Source organism: Hydra viridissima, unplaced genomic scaffold (assembly GCF_058129835.1).
Source record: "Hydra viridissima isolate aposymbiotic clone 2 unplaced genomic scaffold, HvirCarnegie_v1 scaffold_7, whole genome shotgun sequence".
Classification (NCBI taxonomy): domain Eukaryota; kingdom Metazoa; phylum Cnidaria; class Hydrozoa; order Anthoathecata; family Hydridae; genus Hydra; species Hydra viridissima.
Window position 1 is genome coordinate 8,445,533 of NW_028324306.1, and position 23,481 is coordinate 8,469,013.

Consider the following 23,481-nt stretch of genomic DNA (forward strand, 5'->3'; position numbering starts at 1 on the left):
AGATCAATGTAGGATCCACCGCTGAGAGGCACGTAATCAATAAAGTTAATATCCATTTTTAAAATCTTAGAGATTCTGCAATTGGATCCTAACTTATTGTATTTAACACTACGTTCCAATATTTTTTCTTCCATTTCACCCTTTAACGTTCTTAAATTTGTACCTCCCAGTATAATTTCAGAGTTGGATGAAAAACTAGCTAATCGAGAAGCTTCTTCACCAGTTAAGATACTTACAGATTTCATTTTACACGTTAAAATAATTCTTACTTTTGTGTTTCTTTCTCCTTCCATGACATTGATAGCAGACTCTCTAACCAAGTTAAAAAATGAGGCAAGGTCTTGATATCGAACAGAAGGCTCGTAAGAAAATTGTCTAACAGTACGCTCCGCTGAATGCTCAGTCATTTTAAACTTTATTGTAAAAGGTCTAGGAGCAGGAACAGGTTTACCAAATACAACGTCTTTGAGAGAATTTATCGTTTCTTCCACTCCGTTTCTCACGCTGCTTACTGCATTCTTCACCGTATTCGGAATGAATGGATCAACGAGAGCATTTATTTTGTTGAAACCGTTGTAGACAGTCGTTGCAATTCTTGAAAACAACCCAGGTCTTGGAGCTGGAACCGGCCTAGGTGTAATGACGTTTGTTGAATCTTGAAAAGGCTCATCTATAATAGACGGTCTAGATCAAATCACCCGATTTTGTAAGAGAGCAGGTCCGAACGAAATTAAGTTATTGGAAACAGGACGAGGAACAGGCACCGGTCTTAGAGCAGGTGTTACATCAGGCCCAACAACAAACCGCACTTTTGCAGGTTTCACAGAAACTTTAACAGGAGGTCGAACAAACCTAACTACGGTAGGTCTTTCATTAACAGGAGTAGGCAAAGCCAGTCCAGCAGCGATTGCGTGTGAAGGCGTGGCTATTGGAATGGGTTTTTCATCGATTGTCGGAGGTCAAGTGAACAAAAAGATGGCATTGAAAGCGGAGAAGCATAAAAAGATAAAAGTGTTGGCAGAGTCGAAATTGAACACCATCAGCGAGTACATTTCCAAAGCGTTGATGGACGGAAAAATAAGCGATTCAGAGTTTCAATTGATTCTTCGTGAGCTTCAAAAATTTAAATCCTTGTCGGAGGAAATACGAAACAAAACCAAAAGCAACATGAACGAATTGGCTAAAGAGTCACTGATTCAAAAAGGTTGAGAAGACGCCATTCAAGCGTTTAACAATTTGTTTAAAAAAAATTAAAGATTTTTCCACGGATCCAAAAAATAAATTTCTAGCGTATTTTAAAAACAATGTCTTTTTTTAAAATACAAGACCCGAACAAAAGGGATGAAATTGTGAAAGAAATTAATGACAGAAGAAAGAGAATTTATCAGAAAAGCATCAATGACAACATTTCAGATGCTGATTTTCAGACTGATTTGAGCAAGCTGTACAAGCAGCTCATCGAAAGCAACGAAAAGATGTACAAGCCGCTCATTGAAAGCAACGAAAAGCTGATAAAAAAAAAAAAAAATAGACAAAGTTAAAAGCGAAGCTAAAAATTTAAATTCAACGAAAATGGAAGAACCGATGGATGAATCGTTTGTGCCTATGAGTGAAATGTCGCTTTACTTTTTAAACAAGCAAAGTGCAAAAAATAATGGAAAAAGAAATTATAAAAACAAGTTTGAATTGAGTAAAAACGACGGGCGATATTCCATTGGAAAAATGGGTGTTTTGTTTGATGGAAATGACATGATTGTCGGAGGTGAAAAGTATGAAGGAACAAAAGGTCTTTGGGAGCTCATGACCAATCCGAACATTTCAAAGAATTTTGACGTGACGGAAGAGGATGTGGCTAATTACTCAAAAATTTTATTAGAGAGTGGAGCCGTAAAAGCAGATGGAAGATCAAACAAACCCAAAGCTGCAGAGGTTGAAAAATACAAACAATTCATCTTACCTATTGAAAACGATCTTAAAGGTAAAAAAGGTTCAGGAGTCACCATTCTTCCCAGCGATCCGAATGCGTTGGTGGAAAAGCTTGAATTGAGCGTGGCTGCTTGTGTGCTGGGAATACGGGATCGAGAAATGAGGCTGTGAGCATTTGCTATGAGCTGTTGAGACAAAAATGATTAGCAAAGACCAATACAAATCGATGATGAAGGCCATCGATGGATAAAATAATTTTTTTTGCTTATTAAAAAATGATCATTTACAGAAACAGATATGTTAAGAAACACGTTGTTAGGGGAAGTGGAATCATTGACACGTTAAGAAATTTTTTAAAAAGAGCAGCTGCGTCGAGCGCATCGAGATCAGCGTCTACTTTGGCCAGCAAAATTGCAAAAAGCGAGGTGGGAAGAGAAGCGATTACACTGCAAAATCTGCTGGAGAAGAGCTGGCTTCTTCGACGATTGTGACTGCTAAAGACGTGGCTATTGATAAAGGTAAAAAGGCGAATTTGCTCCGAAAGTTCTTACTCAAAAGAGCAAAGACATTATTTTAGGAATGGTTGCATCAGCAGCTCCAGCGATCAGCAGTGACTATTCCTCGCTCGGAGGTTCTTTGCGTCCAAAAAAGTTATCCAGGAAAAACACCATCAGAATCCAAGACCTGGTTAAAATGGGGGAGGGTCTGAAAATTGCATAATTTTGAGAGGCCGTCTGAAGGAAATTTTTTTTTTCTTTTGTATAGAAAAATGGCAAATTCCGATGTTTTAAACATTACAGAAGAAATCATTGTTGATGAAGAAATTGAGAGATTTGAATTTCACGAATACGAACCGGTCAGTAACAACTTAAATACTGCTGGGGAAATAAGAATCAGCATTGAGCAGCAAGATTTGTTCACGCTTCCCTCTGAGGCGTACCTTTTGGTCAAAGGAAGACTGAAAAAAGCAGACGGGACTTCCTATGCGGATACGGATGTGGTCTCTCTTGCAAACAACGGCATCATGCACCTGTTCAGTCAGATTTCTTACCAATTGTCGAATCAAGAGGTGGAAACCATATCACCACAGTCCAGGTCAAGCTACCACCATGCTTGGTTTTCTTAAATATCCGGTGGAGTATCAAGTATCAGAAGGAATGAATCAGCTGTGGCAAAGAGACACCACTGCTGTTGCCGATCTTGCAGTTAACAGCAGATTTAGTCAAAGGCAAGATTACATCATTAAGTGTTGAAGCCTGTTCCGCTTCCCGATAATAAACTAGCGGGTTTATAGTATCCCCGCAATGCATTGTGTGCTAGCCATGCTTTCTTAAGTTTTTTTGTTAATTTCATACTTGACTATGCTAGAGTACTTTATTAAGACTTTGTACTAAACTTCTTGTATTATAAATATATATTATGTGCTTGCAACTACTCAAGTTGTTTATCTAATGCGAACCATTGAGTAAGCTAAAATACTCAATATTAAGCAGCCTGCTGTTAAAGGAACATTTTCATTTTGCATTCCGTTGAAACACATTTTTGGATTTTGCGAAGATTACGAAAAAGTTCTTTACGGATTTAAGCACATGATTACTCTTGTGAGAAAAAGCGACGTTGATGCGATTTTTAAGAGCGCTGAAACAGCCGCAGGAAACGTGGACTTGAACAAATTGTCTTTGTTTATGCCTCATGTCACTCCTTCTTTTATGGCAAACAGCAATCTTTACAAACTCATCGAGTCCAAAGTGGATGTGCCGTTGTCGTTTAAATCCCGACAGTGCGACACCATTGCCGTGGCAGTGTCCAATACATTCAGTTGAAGTTTGAGCGCAAGATCTGCCATTGAAAGACCGAGGTACATTATTGTCGGATTTCAAACCAATAAAGATAGCAGTCAAGATTTGAACCCTTCCGTATTCAACCACTGCAATTTAAAAAACATGTACGTCACTTTAAACAGCGAAAGGTACCCTGCCGTCGATTACGACTTGTCCTTCACAAACAACAAATTTTCGAGGGCTTACAGAGACGCGTGCAAGTTTGACAACAAGATTTTTGGAATCAGCGAAATTATCGCTCAGCCAAATTTGACGGCGTTGAATTACAGGCATATTTGTCCTCTTTTTGTTTTTGACGTGAGCAAGCAGGCCGAGAGGTTAAAATCGACCGTGTTGGACGCGAAAATTAAGGCCACCTTTAATGCAAACGTTCCTGCAGACACTCAAGCCTTTGCTGTCGTCATTTCTGACAAATTTCTCAGAATCAAATCAGATGGAAACAGAATGAACGTTGTGTATTGATCCTAAAAATAAATTGGTCCTTAATAAAAAGGATGAAGTATACGAAAAAGGATTTGAAAAATTTTCTTATCGAAAATGGCGTTTCCAAAACGTCAAAAAGCAAAATGGGGTTGATGATGATTGCGCTGGAGAACCATCTGATCGACAAAAATGCGATGATGGAGGACGTCAAACCGATAGACTTTAAATATGAAAGGCTTCGTTTGATCCGAAACAATCCCGTGGCTGTAAAAATGCTGAAACGGGAAAAGTGATCGAATACGGTTCTCTTTACAAAGCGATGAAATAGACGGGACATTGCAACAATTATTTGGAGAGTCGAAACGGCAAAGTGGACGAAAACGGATTTAAAATAGAAATTCTGAAATAAAAATGTCGTTTCACCCGTTTTTTTTGGAGTGCAGCAAGAGAGAGTCTGATGTAAACAAGAAAAAGCAGCTCGAGGCTCTTGCGTTTAAGGCTGAAAGCGGCTCGTTCAAAATTCCAAAAATGTACAGCAATGAGAAAAGGGACGAGCTTTACGCGCTTTTGTGGAGAGGCAAAGAGGATGACTATTCGCGAATGGAAAAAGAAATCAAAAAGCATAACAGAGAATGGAGCAATTTGAAAAAGAGGGAAAAGCTGAGAGCGATCGACAAACATGTGCTTGGTTTAGACTGCGATTTCGAAGAGAAGAAAAGAATTTCTGGAAAACTGAAAATGGACATGCTGCTCAACGCGCTCGACATTTCCGAAATTGACTTTTCGAAGAAAGTTGCTGAAAATGAAAAAAATTGCATTCGAGTTAAATAAATTCCAGCACAAAAAAAAGATGGGTAATATGCAAAGTAAATTCATCGCAGATGAAGTTGACAAATTAATGGCAAAAATCGAGGGGCAAAGCAAAATGATTAAAAAAATTGAAAGTCTCAGATTCATTTGGTTTCATAATCGGGATTATTTTGTTTGTGACAATATTATTGAAGAAGAGTGGGAAGAAGAGCAGCCCTCGGTTAGAAGAAAAAAAAAAGGCTGAAGAAAAATGCAAGCAGCAAATCAAAATGATTAAAGACTTCTCCCTTATTAGAAGTCAGCTGTACTCGGAATTCATGGAAATTCCCAAGGAGAAAATAAGCCAAAGATACAAGGAAAAGATTCAAAATCGGTTTCGTAATCACATGGAAAATATAGAACGAATATTGAGTAGAGACGACCTCATCATAAAATACTATACTGAAAAAAAATTGCAAAGAGACCAATTAAATATTCGAGACATGTTGATTGATGTTAGTTTCACTTGAAAATGGATGTGGACTTAAATTGAATTCATGATGTTTGATTAAAAAATTCTCTGATTTTCCACGGATCTAAAAATTTTTCAATTCTTTTCGAAGAATTAAAAAATTCGAAGAGTTTTCCAGGGGAATTTAAAAATTTGCTGAAAATGAAAAAAATTGAATTCGAGTTAAATAAATTCCAGCTCAAATAAAAAAGATGGGAGATATGATAGAGTCAACATTTTCAATCAGTAATAAGATGGTTAAAGATACGCAAAAAGAGTCTAAAGAACGAGAAGTTGAATATTATTACAAGATGCGAAAAGATGATCTTTTGGATGCCTTAGACGATAACCCTAAGCCAACTCCTGCTATAATCAAATCGAAAAGTTTAATTAAATTACTAAACAACATCAAAAAACTTCCGAGAAAATATCGAATCAAATTAAAAGAAATAATTCAAATGAATCCACCTGAAATAGCGATGAAAATGATAAAAGCAACTATTATTTTGCATAATTCTTTTCAAACTTGTAAATTAAATTCTAAAGGACGTAAAGAACTTAAAGAAATAGCAGAAAAAAATTAGAGCAATTAAAAATATATATGCGTTGAATTTTTAATTCTTTTCAAAGAATTGAAAATTTGCTGAAAATGAAAAAATTGAATTTGAGATAAATAAAATCTTTCCAAATAAAAAAGATGATTTACACAAGAAGTGATTTGAAAAAGTTGTTAAAAGAAAATGGTGTTACCAAAACAGCACGCACTTAGGTAGCTTTGACACTGATCGCGGTTGAAAACAATCTGATCGATAAAAGCTGTTTAATGGAAAATGTGAAAGAAAAGAGACCTGTAAGAAGACCAAGAGTGCTTGAAAAAAAACCGCCAAAAGAAAAAAAGCCCATCGATCCTCAATGGAAAAGACTTGGAGACATCAGAACTAGCCCTTCTGTTTTGAGATTAACACATGTTGAAACAGGTGAAGTGATTGAATACAAATCCCTTTATAAAGCTCGAAAAGAGACGGGACGCAGCTGGTTATACTTTCAACATCGAGATGGAAAAGTAGACAATGGATACATAGTCGAAATTCTAAAAAGTCGCAAGCTGGAATGAAAAATATGGAATTTTCAATTCTTTTTTTCAAAAATTGAAAATGAGCTAAATAAATTTTTTTCTGTATATAAAAAATGAGTAATAAAGCAAAGAAAAAAGTCTCAATGGCATCATTGCGAAAGGATGCTAAAGAAAGAGCGATAAAACGCTATACAAGAATGACAAGAGAAGAGCTCGTTGAAGCCATAAAAAACACGAGGCCTGTTATTGGCACACGTAGACGAACGACTGATGCATCTGTTGTTCAAAGACCGGTTCCTGCTCCTCGTCCCTTTCTAATGACTTGATTTCATTCGGACCTGCTCGCTTGCAAAATCGGGTGACTAGAGCTGAACCATCTATCCTTGACACACCTGTTGCCGATTCAACGAGCGTCATTACACCCAGGCCGGTTCCTGCTCCTCGTCCTGGTTTGTTTACATGAATTGCAACGGCTGTCTCCAACAGTTTCAACCAAGTGCTTACTGCCATTGATCCATACGTTCCAGAGACGGTGAAGAATGCAGTGAGCAGTGTAAGAAATGGAGTTGAAAAAAGAATAAAGTCCATCAAAGACATTGTATTCGGTGCTCCCGTTAGACCGGTTCCTGCTCCTCGTCCCGTTAAGTTTAAATTGACTGATCATGCGCTAAATCACATCACTGAGCAATTTTCTTACACACCCTCTGAAAATTGTCAAGATCCTGCTGCCTTTTTAAACATGGTTAACGATGTCGCGATCAAAGTCCTAAAGAAAAACACAAAAACGAACCTTGTTTTAACATGTGAAATGACGCGTGTGAACATTGCTACTGGAGAAGAAACTCTTCGCACTGAGTCCTTTCCATCCAAATACGATGTTGTTCTCGAATCGACAGATAAAAGAGAAAGCTTTGAAACATGGAAAGAAAGAGTTCTTGAAAACATGGTCAATTACAGCAAAGAAGGGTCCAATTGGAAAGTTTCCAAAATTTTGAAAATAGACATTAACATGATCGATTACACCCCTCTCGTCGGTTCTTCATACATCAAGCGGCCTGATGAACTGAAAAACAAAAAGGCCATTATCAACATGGAAAACAAAGACAATCAATGCTTTAAATTGTCTGTCACCAGAGCGTTGAATCTAAAAAATAGAGACAACGAAAGAATTGACGAAGACTTGATTCTAAAATCAGAAGAGTTGAAATGGGAAGGAATGAAATTTCATGTCGAGCTTCATAAAATCGACAAGTTTGAAAAGATCAATCCAAACATTAGCATCAACGTCTTTCGGTACGATGAAAAAAAACTTCACCCTCTACGAATATCCAAAATTTTAAATCGAAAGCATACTGTTGATTTGACGTTCATTTCAAACGAAGACACTAACCATTATTGCCTCATTAAAAGCTTCAGTCGATTAGCTGGTTCTTCAGTAACAAAAGGCAAAAGAAAAAAATATTTTTGCAGAAATTGTCTCCAAGCTTATGACGAAGAAGAAAAGCTCCTGGAGTTGAATTAGACGCTCTAATCGATCCTGATATGCTTCGCATGATTCAAAAGGGAGTACGCGGTGGGATCAGCATGATTTCAAACCGACATGGATTCTCAAACAACAAATACATGGGTGATTCTTATGATTTCAATACTTAGACGCCGACAACTTGTACGGATGGGCAATGAGCAAAAATCTTCCCGCTGGAGGATTTAGATGGATGACTGAAGATAACTCTCCCATTGGAAATCCATGCCATGCATTTTAGAAGTCGATTTGGATTACCCTGATTACCTTCACGACGATCACAATGATTACCCTTTAGCTCCTGAAAGAATGCTCATTGGGAAAGTAGAAAAACTCGTTCCAAATTTAAACCCTAAAAAGGAATACGTTGTCTATCATGAAAACCTAAAACTGTATGAACGAATGGGATTGATCATTATAAAAATTCATCGAGGCTTCACATTTAAAGAAAAACCTTGGATGAAACCATACATCGACTTCAACACCAATTTAAGAGCAAAAGCTGAAAACCCTTTTGAAAAAGAATTTTTCAAACTCATGAACAACTCCGTCTTTGGAAAAACCATGGAAAACATTGAATATCATGTAGATGTCAGACTCGTCACTGCAAAAAAAGAAGCCTTAAAATTATCTAAAAGACCTCATTTCGAAAGCCGCACCATTTTTGATGAAAACTTAATCGCCGTTCACATGAAGAAAACAAAGTTGGTTTACAACAAACCCATTTATGTAGGAATGTGCAACCTGGACATAAGCAAAATTTTAATGTTTGAACATCACTACGACTACATCAAACCAAAATACAACGACCGTCGCGACCTGAGTGCTTATTTGTTCTAACTCCAATTTTGTAAAAAATCAAAATAACTATAAAGCTGTCAATAAAGCATCAAAATCTTTATATTTTTATTGTTGATTTGTGTAATAATGTGGCGGGTACTTGACAATTAAGAATTCACTTTGTCTTATCTCCACTTTTTTAACTTGTTTTATTATGCTTAATTGTTTTAACTCCAAAACGGCCAATCAAATAAAGCGCTCCAAAAAACTTGTTTCCAAACAAGTAAAATTTTTTAATGCTTATTCGTTCTAACAGATTCTAGCCAATCAGGCAGCTTGCTTTTTATAATTTGATGAGCATTTCAAGATGGCAGACCGCGAAACTACACAAAATGTCTTTTTTTGTAATTCAATAACGTAAGTCGAACTGTGATTATTTTGCTTATTTATTTAACAAAATAGTGCTTAAAGAATTTATCTTAAAATAATTAATATAAAATTTGTTTATAATTTGATAATAATTATGTAAAATTTAATATAATCTTAGTCAACATTACTCAAGTGGTTTTGTTGCTGTTGTTATTCTGTAAATTAAATTATTGTATTATCTTTTTAGTGAAGACCAAGTAAAGAAAACTCGAAAACGGACAAGAAATACTGATATGTGGAAAAGGAATTGCACAAAGAAAAAAAGAGAATCTGGCCAATCCTATATAAATTCAAGAGGGAAAAAAGTTGAAGAAAGAAAACCTGTTGAAAGTAATTGCTTAAAGTGCAAATTTTCTTGTGAATCAAAAATTTCCCCGGAAAATAGGAAACTTATATTCAAACATTTCTGGAGTTTAGATGACAATAGCAAAAATGCTTTTTATGCTAAATTTACAAAAAGAAATGAAAAAGTTAGAGTTAGAACTGTTTCAGGCAATAGCAGAAGAAAGTATTCTTATCAATATTTTATGGAAAATGACAACTTTATTCACAGGGTTTGTAAAAAGTTTTTTTTAGGAGCTCTTTGCATTTCTCAAGCAAGAGTGCATTATTTTCACAACAATTTAATAGATCTACATACAGGAGTTCCAGTTGAAAGAAAAAAAGGAAAGTACGTAAAATACAAATTGCCACAAAGATTGTTGGATGAAGTTCGTACTCACATAAATATGTTTCCACGTATTAAATCTCATCATTGTAGGAGCACTACCAAAAAAGAATATCTTGAAAATAAGTTGAATTTGTCATTAATGTATGACTTATATACTGAGCATTGCGCAAAAAAAGGAATTCAATATGTTAAGCAACATAAATATAGAGAAGTGTTTAATACAGAGTTTAATATAGGTTTTTCAAAACCAAAATCAGACCGATGTGACTGCTGTGAAGAGAATAAAATGAATATGGAGAAAGCAATTAACAGCTTAGAGTATAAAATACAATTTCAGCGTCATATTTTTTTAAAGACAGATTCCTATCAAGAAAGGAAGAGTGACAGAGAATCCAGAAAAGTTGTTTTATGTTTTGATATGGAAAATGTTATTCAGCTTCCAAGAGCAAATATATCAAATTTTTTTTATAAAAGAAAACTATCACTTTTTAATCTCACTGTTCATAGTTCAATAGATAACAAAGTTTACTGTTGTGTGTGGAGTGAATATACTGGTGGTAGAACTGCTAATTGTATTGCATCAGCATTGGTAAAGGTTTTAAGGCAATTAGTTTTAGAACATCCAAATGTAACAGAAATCATTCTTTGGTCTGACTCATGTGTTTCACAAAATAGAAATTCAATACTTGCTTTTGCTTTAAAAAGCTTTATGCTTGAAAATATACAAATTAAGACAATTACTCAAAAATTTTCAGAAAAAGGTCATTCTCTTGTGCAAGAAGTTGATAATGCTCATAGCTTAATTGAAAAAACTTTAGATAAAAATGAAGTATTTAGCCCAATTAGCTTAATTCGTATATTAAAAACGCTGAGAAGAAAGCCCCAAACCCAAATTCTGCAGATGAAATCATCAGATTTTTTTAACTTTGAAAAATTATCAAAGACTATGAATTTTTTGCAGATACCTTTTTTTTCTGTCAAACAACTAAAATATCATTCAAATATGCCGCATTTTGTAACATACAAGGACTGTCACTCTATCACTGAACCAGAAATATGTGTAAGTATTTTGAAAAAAGGAAGGACATTGTGAGTTGGCGCAAAAACATTTGCAGGAAATAGTCCCAATCTCTAGTGTTTCATTATTAACATCACCAATTCCTTTAAGCATAGAAAAAACAAAAGATATAAAGTCAATGCTATGTTTTATGCCTGCAATTGACTGTGCTTTTTATGAAACAATCTTAAGATAAAAACTTTTTGTTGTACTAAAACTGATTTTTTTTAAAATAATCTTTGATTTTTACTGAATGCTGAAATTATTTCATATTGTTTCTGTATAGTGTACCTTTTAATATCCACTATCACAATGTAGACAGTGGTAGTGTCATGGTTTTGGGGGTAACCCTTCTTTGGTAATTTCTAAAGAAACGCTTTATTTACTTGAAGAAACAGTTTAAAACAATAGTCAAATTATGAGTATTGCAAACGTTGTAAAATGCTTCAAAAATGTTATCCTGATTTCTGTTATTGGAGATAGAATAAATAAGCATTGTTTTTTTACAAATATTTTTTTGAAGAATACTATCTCCAAATCAATTCAATTCATTTTAAAAAATATTTTTAGTATAAAAAAATGTTTAAAGTTAATCTGAAGAAATATAATTACTATCTCTTTCAAATAAAGTTAGTTAGAAATTTTAAAGGCGTATATATGTTAAGAAAAATAACTTTAAATCTTTTATCCACATTTTTTCAATGATGCGTTTTTGGGAGTTAGAATAAATAAGCACTCGGGTCGCGCCGTGCAAAATTGTTAATGAACGATACGGACTCGCTCATTTACGAAATCGAAACGGAAGATTTTTACAAAGACATTGTTGGTGATGTACTAGAAAGATTTGACACGAGCAAATTTGACAAAAACCATCCTGCCATTAAAAACGTTGGGTTCAAAGTTGGTGCAAACAAAAAAAGTCATTGGAATGTTCAAAGACGAAAGCAATGGAAAACAGATTGAAGAATTTGTTGGGCTTCAACCGAAACTCTACTCCTACAAGATCCTTAAAGAAAAAGACGGACACAAAAAATGCAAAGGTGTCAAAAAAACCGTCGTTGACAATAAAATAAAACATAAACATTACAAAAACTCCTTAATGGATAAAAAAGAAAAACTTGCAACCATGAATGTCATCCGATCCCATCTTCACGACATTTACACCGAAGAAATCAACAAAATCGCACTCAGCGCCAATGATGATAAAAGAATCATTTTGGAAGACGTTTTTCGGTCCAGAAGAGATTTAAAAAGATCATTGCGGTAAGAAATATTGTGAGAAGAAATATTGTGGTTCTGAGCCATGGGATCGTCTGCCAACCAGATCAAACAACGCTTTCATTTCACCTGCATGCTTTGTTCTCGCTAGAGACATTTTTTTAAGAAAATAAATTTATATCATTGTGGTAAGAAATTTTTATTACGACAAGAAACAATAAGAATAAATAACAAGAAATTTTTATTATCACGGGAAGAAATATTGTGAGAAGAAAACAAATATTATGACAAGAAACATTTTATAACTTCAGCGCAGATTTTTTTGAAAAAAAGGTCAACAAAAAAAAACGCATCAAAGTTATCAACCTTAAGTATGGAAAAGTGCCAATGCGCCAGAACCCGCTTTTTTATACTACTCTTCCCATCTTCCTGCTGCTCTCCATCTCAATCGAAAATTTGCAAATAACCGTGATAATGACATTTCATCTTCGCCTACTTGTATCACATGTTCCGATTTTTTGAAAATTGCATCTGTCAAAACATCAATGATGAATTTATATTCATTTTTAAAACTGTCTTTCACCTTAAAGAATATATCTTTTCTTGACAATTCCATATTTGAAGATTTGGAAGGCTCTGTAAAAAATAATACAGTTATAACGGCTGAGAGTTCTTTGAGGACTATTTTATAAAATTTTGAGATTATCATAAAACGGAACGAGAAGTAACTTGTAAAGCATATATTTAAAATAATAAATTATTGTATTAAAATGTAATTAGTGCCATTAAATAATGTTAATTCACTAATTTCCATGACCATTTTCAGACATTAATCTATATTAATAGAATAATGTCGCACCACGCATTCCTCCATAAAAACTAGTCTCACTATTAAAATGGCACTCAATGGCAGCCAGTTTTTTTATATGTTATATTTAACACTATACACTATCAGTTCCTTGTCGAAAGAAGGTGGATAGCCGCGTTTAAATTTTTAAAACGACATTAGAAAATCGACTTCAAATAAAAAATTTACAATTTTTTATGTTAACTTGTCGCGCGATTTAAATATTAAAAAAATCAAAATTAGCAATAACAGTGCATAACCATCTATTCTACATGCCTCCAGAAAGTGATTCCATTTTGCCGGATTCCAATTGAAATAGTTTCTTCAGTTTAACAGCACTTTAAAAAAGGCAAGAATTTTTCGACGTGTCCACTTGTTTAGTGCGTACCGAACGGAGGCTATATGTCAACTGATGTCCAGGCCAGCCTAGAGCAGGTATATACCTACCCTGCTCGGAATTTTGTTCTAGGACTATCTGTAAACAAGATCTGAACGTAAAAAGACGAAAATTTAAAACTGAAAAATTTGACTTTTGGCCACGAAATCGGGATTTCGTCCCACAGTGCGCCGATATGAAACTTTAAGTACCAACAAAGTTGTCATCCTTCGCTGTATCTTCTATATATATATATATATATATATATATATATATATATATATATATATATATATATATATATATATATATATATATATATATATATATATATATATATATATTGTGAGGAGGGAAAACTAAAATAAAAACGACGATCGATAGAAAAACATACACAAGATGATTCACCAACTCTTCACATAAATAAGTGATAAAGCGTTAGAAGAAAAGTTAAATACAACTGTGGAAAAACGTAAACACGAAGACGCGTAAATGATAAAGCGATAATAAGAAAAGCTAAAAAACAACGATACAAGATGACTCGTCCACTATTCACATAAATAAATGATAAAGCAAAAAGAATTAAGTTAAAAACAACAACTGAGAAAATGCGTAAACGTGGAGACTCGTAAACGATAAAGCGACAATTAGAAAAGTCAAAAACAACGATCAGAAAATACTTATACACGATGATTCACCAATCTATCACGTAAGTAGACGATAAAACGGAAAGAAGAAAAGTTAAAAACAACTGAGAAAAGACGTAAACACAAAGACTCATAAACCTGCCATATAAATAAATGAAAAGATATCGCAACAGGAAAACAAGCAAAAACTATAAAAGCTCAACAAAAAAAAAGAAAGAATCGGACAGTTAACTGGAGTTAAGTGAAGTTAAGTGGAGAGAGAGTTAAGAGGAGAAGAATTAGATTTTTTTGGGAGAAGAGAAAAGAGTTTTTGAAGAAGAGATTTAAAAGAGAATTTTAAGAGAAAGAGTTTTAAAGAGATTTAAAAGAAGATTTTTATGAGAAAAGAGTTATAAGAGATTTAAAGAGGATTTTAAAGAAGAAAAAGAATTTTGTGGTAAGAAGAGTATTTTGATGAATAAACAGTTTAATAAGTAGTTGAATAAAAGAAGAAAAGAAGATTTTAATATTGATTGTTGGAGAATAAACAGAAGATTTAATTAAAGAAGAGATATTTGTAATAAAAGAAGATATAAAAGAAAGAGGAGTAATTGAAATAAAAAGTATTGAACACTGCAAGAAGCGTAAGTGAATGTTATTTGTATTATATAAAAGTTATAAGAGTAAGAGTGCTACCATTACACATTAATAGAACATTTGTTGAGTTTTATTATGTTAAAGAATATACTGAGGACGGCGATTATAAGTTTAGCCCTTTTAGATTAAACCTTGCCCATTCCTAACCAAACTATCCCTAAACCTCGCCCTTACCTAACCAAGTACTCCCCAGACCACTAACCTCGTTCCCAACCTCCATATACCTAATCCAAACATAACCTTAACCCAAACCTTCCCCTTCCCCTTAACTGCAAATAATAATAATAATAAAAATAAAAATAAAAAAAAAAGCGCCACCCTCACAATATATATATATATATATATATATATATATATATATATATATATATATATATAATTTGAGCATACAACGAAATTTTTCTTTAAGAACGCATTTCATTTTCTAAAAGAAAGCTCCGAAACAGTGAATTTTTTTAGGTCATGCAATATATGAGGTTACATGATATTTTGGAAAATATTCTAGAAATCCGTATGAAAAATCTACATTCAATTTACAGAAAACTTCAAAATCAATTAGATCCATACATACTCGTCTTGAATATCTTTTTTAATTGGTGAATATTCGGTATTAGAGCGTATAAGAGTTCAATATCCGTATGAATGCGCCTCACAAAGGTTTTACTTCGAAATCATTAAGTCGAAAAGTGTGTTTATTAATAATTTATAAGCGCACGGTTATAAGCAGTTGAGCATCGCACGCGCATCGTTTTACAAAATTAGAAAATTCAAAAATTGTATAGTTAGCAACATAAATTCGAATAAACTCGAATAGAATTATGACTGAAAAGAATTCTGATGTCTATTTATGGGTGAAAGCAGAACCCTTTGATATAGGTGTAATACCCGTACCACCACCAAGCAGGTTGACTCATCATGTGAGTCAATTTTAATTTTGCTTGCAGTGGTTGTTGTTTCTTTTACAGAATCATGATTCCTTTTTTTTTAAAAATCTCTTAAAATTACCTCCAGAAACAGGTTATCCATTTAAAACACTAAACCACTTATTTGTATACTAAGCAATAATATCTTTGAAGAATATTCAGAAGATACACAAATTCAATATTGAACTTGTTTATACTGATCATGCAGCTATATACTATGAATGATTCACAAAAAAGAATTATGAAAAACTTATAACTTTAAAAGTCTAAATATTAATACAAAATAAAGAAAAAAAAAGCTGAATAGAAAAAAAAACTAATCTCTTTAGTTTGAAATTTATTGAGTTAGTGAAATATTTTTCACTAATTGCATCACAATTTGTGAATAGTTAAGTCACAAATATTTCTTTTATGAAAATCTGCTTTTTTGTGGCACTAAGAATTTTAATAAGAAAGTTAAACTTTTGATAACATTTTTTTATATAGAACTTGCGAAAATTGCATGTATATGCAAAATGTAAAGGAAAAGCAGGATATCCTAGACTTATGTAAGTAATATTGTAATTTAATGGTTTGTTAGGGAACATTTTAAAAATGGCATAATTTAATTGTATAAAAATTCAGTAATCAAATTTAATGTTTTGTTTTTAAAATACTTCTATTATAAGGAAATGAAGATTAAGACTTTTTAGACAGAGATCAAATATCTTTTTTTCTTACCCAAATATCTTTCTAATAGTGTAAATCATTCCAGCTAAAATTCACCCTAAGATAAAGGTTCTCAAATTTCATTTTACTATTTAGTATTTAAAAAAAAACAACGTAGCTTTTTCTGAAAGTGTATGCAAAAATAAATGTGTTAAAGGTAAGAAAAAGAAGAGCATAATGTTGGTTGGTACCTTCTGAGAATGGAAATGAAAATGAAAAATATAAATAGTATGGCAAAAACTCATTGCCCCAGACATCTTTGAGGAATGATATTTAAAGCGTTTACACTTAGTAAGGTATTTTCATGCATCAATAACTAATTTTCCACAAAAGTTGTAAAATAATTCCAAAGACCATTTAAAATCTTCAAAACCAAAACAATGTCACTGTCAAATAATTGTGAGTCAGAAGGTTGAATATCTGCACATACAGCTGAATCTGATAAATTCACTTTAAGTTGTTTTCAATTATTACATTCAAAATTGTTACATTCAAAATTATTTACCTTTCAGTTTGATTTTGCAATTGAGAAAAGTAGCACAGACCAAAATCTTGACTAGAGCATTCAATCAAACTGATAGGGTATTGCAACCATCATTTTCATTAACTTATAAATTTCTATGGTGTGTTGAACAAACAAAAGATCCTGTAAGTTGCTTTTCTACACAGAACTGCTTTTAAAACACTTTTAATAAGCTTCCTGCAAAATCACAACAAAGTATCACTTTGGCTTATTAAAAAAATGAGCAGATAAAGTGGTTCAATAGAATAATTTGGATCAATACTTGTCCCTTTTTGTCTATTCTAATGAATTAATGGAGAATTGAAATTGAAAATCTGTCAAGATTTCTTAATAAATTGCAAAAAATAAAAAAATAATTAAAAATTATTAAAAGGTAGTAAAGTAATAGTTATTATTACTTATTTAGGAACAACAACTATTTATTATTACATACTACTATATGTAGATTGTTCTTCGTCTTTATTACTTAGTAAGTAGATCAATAGTTTTTGGCTTAAAATTTGTTTGATATTTTCAAAAATGTAAACTACAGAAATCAAACAAATTGATTTTTATATTTAACAAAAAGAAATTTAAATGCAACAAGCAATATTAAATATTTCCTAGAATTATAGCAAAATTCAAGTTGGTGTTATGTTTTTAAAATTTCTTTATGTGATTATCCTTAACCCTTTTGAGACGGTTCTTTTTTTAAAAGTAAGAATATGTTTTTTTTGTATTTTTATAATTTTTTTAGTCAATAGTACCTTATCTATTGGAAAAGTGGAAATAAACCATCAAGGGGCTGGCAGGGGTGATGGTACATATATGCACCAGCAGTCTTCTATAGTGGTTCATATGTGTACCATCAGTACCATACAAATATTGTTCTTGAAAAAAAGTTGAATTCTTTATTGTTGTATAATAGAGTATTTTTGGTCAATAAATATTGTATATTTTGAGCATAACATAACTAATTGACAAACAAAAATGAACATGCATGCATATTGTAATATTTTATGTATGATAAGCTGCAAAACATTTTCAGTGTAATGGAAGGTCGTATTCTAGACAAATTGTTTTTGTTTGTTTTTGTGTTTGGTTTTCCTCACATCATAAGTAAGCAATAAAACACTTTCTTCCACCATTTGTTTGATTTACGATCCAGTTCATATAGTCCTATCATTTGGTTTGCTAAATCCACCCCTCCCATAACTTCTTGTTGGAACGCAATCATCTCTGGGCAAGAAGCACTACATTTTGAGCAGTCTTTCAAAGTTTACATAACTTCTGTAACATCAGCTTTATGACAATTACTCCACATATGGACTTCTTTTGTGTCTTGCCATTTTATAAATAGCAGTCCATCTCTACTGCACTGAAACACATATTTGCCTCTTTTCAGCTTTTTATTGATTTTAGGTAAATATTTTTTATTTTTGTTGCACATTCCTAAAGCGCCATCAACAAATAAAAATATATGTATTTCAAGCAAGTTTTATCCACAAAAGGCGTCTAGATCAGCTATGTTATTTAGTGGTACATACATGAACCGAGAGTCTCAAAAGGGTTAATAGTTATTATCTGGGGTTGGCTTTCTTCAAAAACAAAAACTTTATAATTTTTTTTTTTTTTTACATCAGAAAAGAAGCAATTCAACTGATCAATTGAATCACAATCAAATTCAATTCCATTAAGTTGAAAATAAACAAAGAACATAAAGAGTTTATTAGACTACTGTGTGAAGAGTGGACCATGAGTTGTTTATAAAATGTTTGGCCAGAAAATTTGGTAAAGAATCTCATCTGTCATTAAAAAGCAATAACAAAAGTGATAATAATGCAAATATCCTTTTTTTTACTTAAGGAACCATTAGTATGAAAAAAATACCTTATTTAAAAGAAAGAAAAAGGGTCTTTTTATTTGCCTGTGCTAGATTTAGAGATTTTAGAGTTCTTTTCTCTCTTGACTCTAAGGGACACTTTCCTTCATAATGCAAAGTGCACTCTCCTTTATAATTCAAGGAACTAAATTATCCAGAATGAAACGTAAATTGCTTGAGATCAAAAGTAATATGAAACTTTACATACTCCAATCTTATTTAAACTTATTAGATTTAAAAACTGTAACTTTTTTTCACCCAAGTTTCACATGTAAATTTGATTTGTCATAAGTTCAATTAATTTTATCAGGAATTAAAATGGTAGTTGTTTACTGTTTAGGTTTCCAGTATGGCAGCATGTTGCTTGCAATAAACTATCAATAGATGAAAATCTTGCTTGGATGTAAGTTTATTAGTGATTTATTATTTTGATGTATTGATAATTTAGTAGTTTTAATAAAAAAAAATAAAGTAAAGCATCATTTTTACATTTAGGAGTTTCTTAATCAATGAGCCATGCTTTTCTTAGAAATAAGCAAGACTCTAGGATGCTCTCAATTTTAGATGATAATTTTTTTTTTTATATGTTTACAATTCTATCAATTTAAAAAAGATTACTATTGCTGAAATTACCAACTCATCTATGTTTTTCATTTAAACTTAAAGTCACCATGTATGATAGTACAAGTATACAGGATTGCATTCATATAATTTTTGATATAGTTGCATTCATATAATTTATTATACTTTTAAATAGACTGCAAAAAAAGAAAAAGTAATATTATTAAGCTAACAAAAGTAGAAACATCATTTTCAAGAGCAAACAAATTCAAGATTATCAAATTATTAAGAACAAAAACTTTTATTGGGAAAAAATTTGAACAAAAAACATTTAAAAATTGCTGATGAATTGGCTCACATGTAAAAAGACTACATGTACCTTAGGAGTGAATGTTGTTTATTAGGAAGGTTCACATAGGAACATTTAGACTCTTCACTTTTTTAAAAATAATTTTCTGACAAGTGATTGCCAAAGCAGGAGTGGACATCTGCATCAATTTTTCTGATATTTTGATGAACCTTCTTTAAAAGTTTATTACAGCTGTTGCCAGTGAATTGCCCACCATGATACTGGTGTTGCTTATTGTTCAACATTTAAGATCAATCAATTGCTTTAGGCCAAACAAGACAAAAACTCTTTAACAAATGATTAGCCACTCCAAGAACTAGGTGCAACTCAATGAATGGAATAGATTCAAGAATGAGTGTTTTATCTGGCAACTTAATAATAGACTAATTGATAAGAGTTTTGAAGTACCTTGCTCTTCTAATGTCAACATCTGAAGCTTTGAATGTAGCATTATCTTCTTGAGTTGATCCAAATGTTCAGAGCTCAACACATTGATTGAGATTTCTTGATTCAATACCACATGAAAGGAGGAGCACTTAAATGCGATTGAAGATCATAAATGATATTGACAAGTATCACATTGCTAAATAAAAAAAAATCACATTTTTTTAAAGATGAGCTTATCCAAGATCTATTTGATCATGTCACAACCTTCTGTGAAATTTTCAGAGATTGCCACAAGAAAATGTCTTTTAACTGTTTCTTTAGCTATTAAGGGAGAAAGAACCTTCTTAAATGGTGGTGATTCAGACTGTCATTTCAAAGAAGGAAAACCAGAGAGACTTTCAAAAAACCTTCTCTACCATCCATTCCTACTTTCAAGATTTGGTTTGGCTGTTTAGCCTGATCTCTGTAACAGAACATCTGAGAGCTTCTAGAACTTTGCAGTAAACCAGCAAGAGATTCGATTATTTTTTTTGAGCCTCAAACTTCTGATGCTGAGAACATGTCAGACATGTTTTTTTCCAAGTGTTTCCGATATAGAACCATGATTTTTTTTCCAAAATACCCTGAGAAGATACTTGCTCAATATTAAGGCAAGTTTTATCACATCTCTGTTTGACATTCCAATCTGATTTTGAGCTTGTATCAAAGTCTGAGCAGTAAAAGCTGGCCTTTCTGGAAATAGCTATCAAGCTTTGGAGGTTGAGGATGTTAAACATAAAAAAATTAAATAGGAGTTTTACTCACTACAAAAGTTAAAATTATGCCAAAATCTAGATAAGTTACCTTATTTATATGCCACCAGAAACCTATGACTGGTGGCATAAAAAAGCATACCTGAAACTACTGGAAGAGCTTATTCTTGACCTAGATAAACCTAATTCTTAACCATAAAGCCTAACTCTGGCATGGGGAGAAGAGATTTTGTTTAAAATTGCAAGTGCTGCTACTCTTTTAGCAACAACTTCATCTATCCAATAAACTTCCAGTAAGTTTTGCTGCAATACTACTTTTGTGTAGGCATGATGGAGCCATCTGCTTATGATGGAGAGGCAGGTTGAACAGCATTTTTCAACTGTTGACATGTTTTGTGGCAAATTTTTAAATTTTTCTCGCAGAATAAATAAGACAATTATGAGAAAAATCTCTTGTTGTGGGCCAAATCCTAATAGAAATTTAAGCTAGTATAGGGCGAAAAGTAACAGGTTCACCATTGTTCTTTCTTCATTGGCATTTTAATAGTATTTAGCTTTTGCTGAAATAAAAAACTGAAAAACCTAAACACAATTTTTTAAAAAATAACACATTTAGAAATTGAAACAAGGTAAGAAAATCCATTTAATGTATTTCAAATTTTCAAAACTGGTTTTTTAACTTAGATAACAATGAACAATTTTAAAGATTATACTAATTTGATCTTGTAAACTTGTACTATCATACCCTAAAAGGTGTTTCTTGGGTCAGAAAATTGATTTAACTTGCTTACAGTCACACTGTAATCTTAGTTTGATGCATGTTCTGTATGAATTTGTTCTTCCAAGACATGAATCCATACAAGCTGCATACTATTAGTCTGCTGACTAGACTAAAGTTTTAGCTTATGATGCCATTTTGTATGTTTCAATATATTTTAAGTATAAATAAATTTAAAAATATCTAAAAAATTACTTTAGTAATATAATTAATTATTTGAAAATTTTGATATTATTATTTAAATGGGGGGGGGGGGGGCATTTAGTTTACATGTTTATTACAGGAAGGCATGGCATCAAAAAGATTGAATAATATTTATTTTTAAGGAGTTAAAAGTAAAGACACAACTAAATTTTTTTAGCAGAAATTACTAAATTAATTTTCAATGAAGTTATGTTGTTGTACATGATGAGCTTGAATTGTTTTATGTGTTAAAATCTAAGTATCAATTGAAATGTTCCCATGATATCACATATCAGCATTATTTATCTGCAACTAAAAATTATTATCTATCAAAATCATGACTTGCTGCCTAAGCAGTAACAACACCTACTACCATTATTGTTTTTTATTCTCTATACAATAATCATACAAGCATTGGTTTTCTGTGGTTTATTTTAATACTTTTTAGAAATATATAAATATTTTCTTCTGATATCTATATTCTTATATCTACAGATAATGTCACAAATGTATATTCCAAAAAAAAGTTTATTTTAAAATGTTTATAATTTCTAGATAACTAGTGGAACTCTTACATTAAAAAAAATGTTTACTAGTTTATAAATTGCAATAAATATCAATTTTGGAGTATTTTATTTTAATACTGTTACTAAGCTAATAATGTAAATAAGTGATTATTTAACAAATATTTTAACTGTGCTTTTTTTTTTTTTTTTTTCTTTCTTTTTTTTTGTTACTAACAGACCTAATTAGATACTTTAGATGTTTTATAGATACTTTCATACATGTGCAGTTCTTACAGATCTTCCTGGCTCTGAAATACTTCCTAAAAGTGATCTTAAGGGTGAGTTGTTAAATTTTCTGTATTTTTAATATGAAGCCCTCTGTATTGTTAATGTTAAGGTCTCTGTTTTTTTAGTATGAAGCTGTCTGTATTTTTAATGTGAAGCTCTCTGTTTTCATTAAATAAAGTATATTATAGAAGAGTACCTTTTTGTAAAGTTTTAAGGGCTGCAATTTAGAATAAACTGTTCTTACTATAACTTACATTAACTTTCACCACCAATATTTTTTTCTAATTAAATTTTTTCAAATTATTTTTTACTCCTCAATATTTGAATTAGTAACTTAATTAATGACTTTATTATTGGTTTTATTATTGTATAAATTATTACTTAATTAATCAAAACAGTCTTGCAAAAAGTTTACTTGGATCTATTTGGATAAATCGTTATTGCTTGGCAATAACTCTTCATGTTAAAATAACTAAAAGTACATAATATTAAGCCAGATATATTTTTACAACAATTTACAAAGAGTAGTAATTAGCATTTTATTACTAGTATTAAAACTGTTAATTTTAGATATCAAAAAGAAAAAAAGTTATAAACCCTTAAAAAAGCAGGGATATCTCCATCATAAATACATTTGCATTATAAACATTGTAGATACAATTTCAATTTAATGTCAGTGTGTCAGTCAAATATATCCAAAAATCATATTATGTATTTAGCTATTTTTGTTTATGATTTAGATCTGGGTAAAGAGAAGCGTAGTGTTGACTTGCTCAAATTTATCCTGTATTTATACATTCAACATTCTCATGTTATTTCAATGAAATCTGCAGTTGTCACCGGAGATGAATATCCAAATTGTAATAGAATTCAGGATTTGGAGGGTAGGGCTGCCATTGGAGTAAAGGTAGTTTT

At 31.9% G+C, this 23,481-nt stretch overlaps 2 protein-coding genes and 1 long non-coding RNA gene across 14 annotated transcripts in view; 2 read left to right on the forward strand and 1 right to left on the reverse strand.

Moving 5' to 3' along the window:
- Positions 1-9,173: 9,173 nt before the first annotated feature.
- Positions 9,174-11,277, forward strand: LOC149885998 (uncharacterized). Its single transcript, XM_090093613.1, has 2 exons — positions 9,174-9,284; positions 9,484-11,277. The coding sequence occupies exons 1-2, from the start codon at positions 9,235-9,237 to the stop codon at positions 11,057-11,059; spliced, it is 1,626 nt and encodes a 541-aa protein (XP_089949739.1). The 5' UTR covers positions 9,174-9,234; the 3' UTR covers positions 11,060-11,277.
- Positions 11,278-12,066: 789 nt separating this feature from the next.
- LOC149885999 (uncharacterized) lies at positions 12,067-13,523 on the reverse strand. The gene is made up of 3 exons (XR_016454352.1): positions 13,365-13,523; positions 12,608-12,877; positions 12,067-12,388 (listed from the first exon to the last, which is right to left on the reverse strand). It is a non-coding gene; the product is annotated as an uncharacterized LOC149885999 (long non-coding RNA).
- Positions 13,524-13,912: 389 nt separating this feature from the next.
- The window catches only part of LOC145184649 (TBCC domain-containing protein 1-like), a 29,764-nt gene continuing 20,195 nt past the window's right edge, over positions 13,913-23,481 (forward strand). For 5 of the 12 annotated variants that reach the window (XM_090093596.1, XM_090093602.1, XM_090093597.1 and 2 more), the window contains exons 1-5: positions 15,428-15,664; positions 16,157-16,218; positions 19,103-19,165; positions 22,546-22,616; positions 23,307-23,473. In XM_090093596.1, coding sequence (XP_089949722.1) covers positions 15,566-15,664; positions 16,157-16,218; positions 19,103-19,165; positions 22,546-22,616; positions 23,307-23,473 — 462 coding nt within the window. In that variant the 5' untranslated portion in view covers positions 15,428-15,565. Of the gene's footprint in view, positions 14,735-15,427; positions 15,665-16,156; positions 16,219-18,523; positions 18,672-19,102; positions 19,166-22,534; positions 22,617-23,306; positions 23,474-23,481 lie in introns of those variants that run through there. The other 7 variants (XM_090093601.1, XM_090093605.1, XM_090093607.1 and 4 more) reach the window with 4 other exon arrangements.